The sequence below is a fragment of the Carlito syrichta genome, unplaced genomic scaffold (assembly GCF_000164805.1).
Source record: "Carlito syrichta isolate Samal-C Ts95f unplaced genomic scaffold, Tarsius_syrichta-2.0.1 Scaffold316427, whole genome shotgun sequence".
Lineage (NCBI taxonomy): Eukaryota > Metazoa > Chordata > Mammalia > Primates > Tarsiidae > Carlito > Carlito syrichta.
Genome location: NW_007260523.1, coordinates 665,132 through 668,069, shown reverse-complemented (window position 1 = coordinate 668,069; position 2,938 = coordinate 665,132). Strand labels below are relative to the sequence as shown.

Below are 2,938 nucleotides of genomic sequence, written 5' to 3'. Positions count from 1 at the left end.
AACCCACGGGCTCAGGCAATTCACTCACCTCAGCCTCCCAAAGGCGCGGGATTACAGGCTGAGCCACCGAGCCCGGCTATAATTATACTTTTTAAGGCATTAGTAAAACTTCACACAGCTGATCCAACTTTTCCATTCTCAATATTGGTACAGAGGAAGATATAGGCTTTAATTAGAATAATGTACCTATCAGATTACTTTAAAAGTAGAGTTCACTTCAAAATTTATTTATAATGAATCAGAATAGCAGTCAAGTCACAATAAGGAACTACTCCACCCCAATCTGCAACATGTTAACATTTCCAAACAAAAATATTCTTCTCTTAACCCCAAAATGAGCCTCATAAATCCCATAAACATAAACTGTATTCTTTAGTACCTCACACATGAATTTCTGCCTGTTTTTGTTCCCCACTGCTCTGATTTCATAGGATGGGGTAATCTTCCTTTTGCCACACCAGGCATACAGAAAATTTTTAACATCACCCATGATTCAAGTGTCTTCCTTCAGATCTAAGAAAACAAAAGTTAGTTAAAAACAACATTATTTACAATAGCAAAAACTGGAAACAATACTGAAAATTACTGAAAATCTAGGTTAAAATAGAACATTCTATCGTGCTATTAAAATTGCCTATAAAGAAATTTTAATGACATAATTAGAAAGTTTATGATACATCTTAAAAAAATACAAAACTGCATGATTTGAACTACATAAAAAAATATACAGGCACAAATCAAGACTGGAAAGAAATACCTCCCAATGGGGACTATGAGTAATTTTTAACTTTTCTTTTCCACAACCGGCACCTGAGATATCTTAACTCTCACAATGGTGGCACATTGTTATGGCTGACACTATTACTGCCTTTTCACAGAGAAACTAAGGCTTCAAATCCAAACTACTGTATTAACAAATGGTTATCAATAATTGTGCTCACGTCTAATGGTCTATTCTCATTCTGAATGCCAGCAGATTGTCCTCACGGTTGGAAGTTATATTAAGCATTCAATTCTTGAACGAAAGACAGTGACTTATTAACTCAAATGTTCTATACTAAATCTTTCCTTTAGGTCTTTTTATTTACTAAAATTTGAGGAAGTTTTCTTTAAGTGCAACGTATTATGCTTGTTGGCACGCTCCCTCCACCCTAGTTTAAAATATGCTATATATTTAGTATGCTGTGAGACGAAATCCCATTATCAGCATCAAACCCATCTTCTCTTCATATTTAGTGTTAGCACCTAAGCCTGACATCATCAAACTGGACCCTAGTATAAACTAGTTAGGTTTATTCAGTGGCCACAGCCTAACTAACGCTGGACAGTCATCTGGTGAAGAGAATATCCTATTGACAGAAAAATCATGGAAAACTGAAGATATCTAATGCTAAATTCCACCCTCTAAATAACTACTTAAAACACACACACACACACAAGCCCTCAGGAAGAATGAGTAACAAGAAATATGAAGTTCAAATTCCTTTCATTTAGGTAGTCGCATTTAACCCCCAAATATTCAATACCACCCATATGCTAACAGTGCCCAAATATATATGAAAGTTTAGTCTACTATTTAAGCTCCAAAATCAAGTTCATTCAACTGTGGCAATAACTTACCCATCTGCGTGCTAACTTGGCATCTCAGTGAAAACAATTTTAAGTTTCCTCCCCAAATCTGTTTCAACCTCCACCTTTACATTCCCAACTCCGCAAATGGCACAACCATCCACTAAGTAACTCGCGGCAACTTGGGAGTCATCCACTCACTGAAGACCCTTCCTGGCCATCCCTGAGAGACCCCACCGATGTGCCAGGCAGTATCTTCACTGGATCATCTAAACTCGAATACTTAATCCTTGGAACTATACAGATAAGCACTATTATCGCTTTACAAATGAGGAAACAGACGAAGAATACTTTGCCCCAGAAGTCAGCACTCCTAAGTGGAGGAACCAGAATTCCAAGCAAGGTAGTCTGCCTGCTTCCAGATCTACGACCGTTCACCTCTACTGCAATTTGGCCTCGAAGATCTACCCTCCGATCCATTCTCCTCCTCCCTCCCACTACTGCACACCCGGAGTGGTACCATAAAGTCCCACGTGGTTTCCGCTTCCACTATGGCCATCTTAAAACCCATTCTTTTCAGCACACTCCAGTCACGAGGTCTTCCTTTCGGCTCCCGTCCAGTCTCCGGCCCTAAGCAATATCTACAGACTCCCTCCTGCCTCTGCCCCTCGTCTTTTCTTTTTTTTTTTTTTGAGTTGGAGTCTCACTTCGTCGCCCAGACCGGAGTGCAGGGGCCGCTCCCGGCCACCGCAGCCTCGCCCTGCTGGACTCTGGCGATCCTTCCGCCTCAGCCTTCCAAGTAGCTGGAACTACAGGCGCGCGCTACCACGCCCGGCTGATTTTTAAAATTCACTTATTGTAGAGATGAGGTCTCGCCAAGTTGCCCAGGCAGGTCTCGAACCCACGGGCTCAGCCCCTCGTCTTTTCTTTCGCATCTTCGCTGCGACATGCTGGGCCTGAAGGCCAAGAAGTCAGCTCATAATCCCCCTCCTCCGCGACGCCTCACCTCGCCGCCCCGGCCAAAGCGGCTGTCTCCCTTTATTCTAATCCCTCCTACCACCTACCAAAACCTGCAGACATTTATTTTCCCACAGCCCGGCTCCGTTCGCCCCGGCAGCGAACTCTGAGGAAAGGGCAAGGGCTGTGCCTCGCCGGTGTAGGGCTCCAGTCGCGAGGCCCGCAGGACCGCGAACAAACGAATGAGGGGCCCGAGACGTGTGAGGCGCCTCGCCCCTTCCTCTCGGCTGCGACGACGCACGCCGGCCGGAGGAGGAAGCGGGCTTCGGCGGCGCCAGACGCAGGCGCGGGAAAGGATCGGCGAAGGGATGGGGGTGGGGAACAGGCGGCCCCGGCGGCGCAGGCGCAGCGT

General features: G+C 44.9%; 1 protein-coding gene across 1 annotated transcript in view; it reads right to left on the bottom strand.

The window, feature by feature from the left end:
* Window positions 1–490, bottom strand: part of DHX9 (DExH-box helicase 9) — a 49,693-nt gene extending 49,203 nt beyond the window's left edge. The window contains exon 1 of the mRNA XM_021707196.1: window positions 380–490. Within this exon, the coding sequence (XP_021562871.1) occupies window positions 380–490 (111 nt within the window). The remainder of the gene's footprint in view (window positions 1–379) is intronic.
* Between the last annotated feature and the right edge of the window lie 2,448 nt (window positions 491–2,938).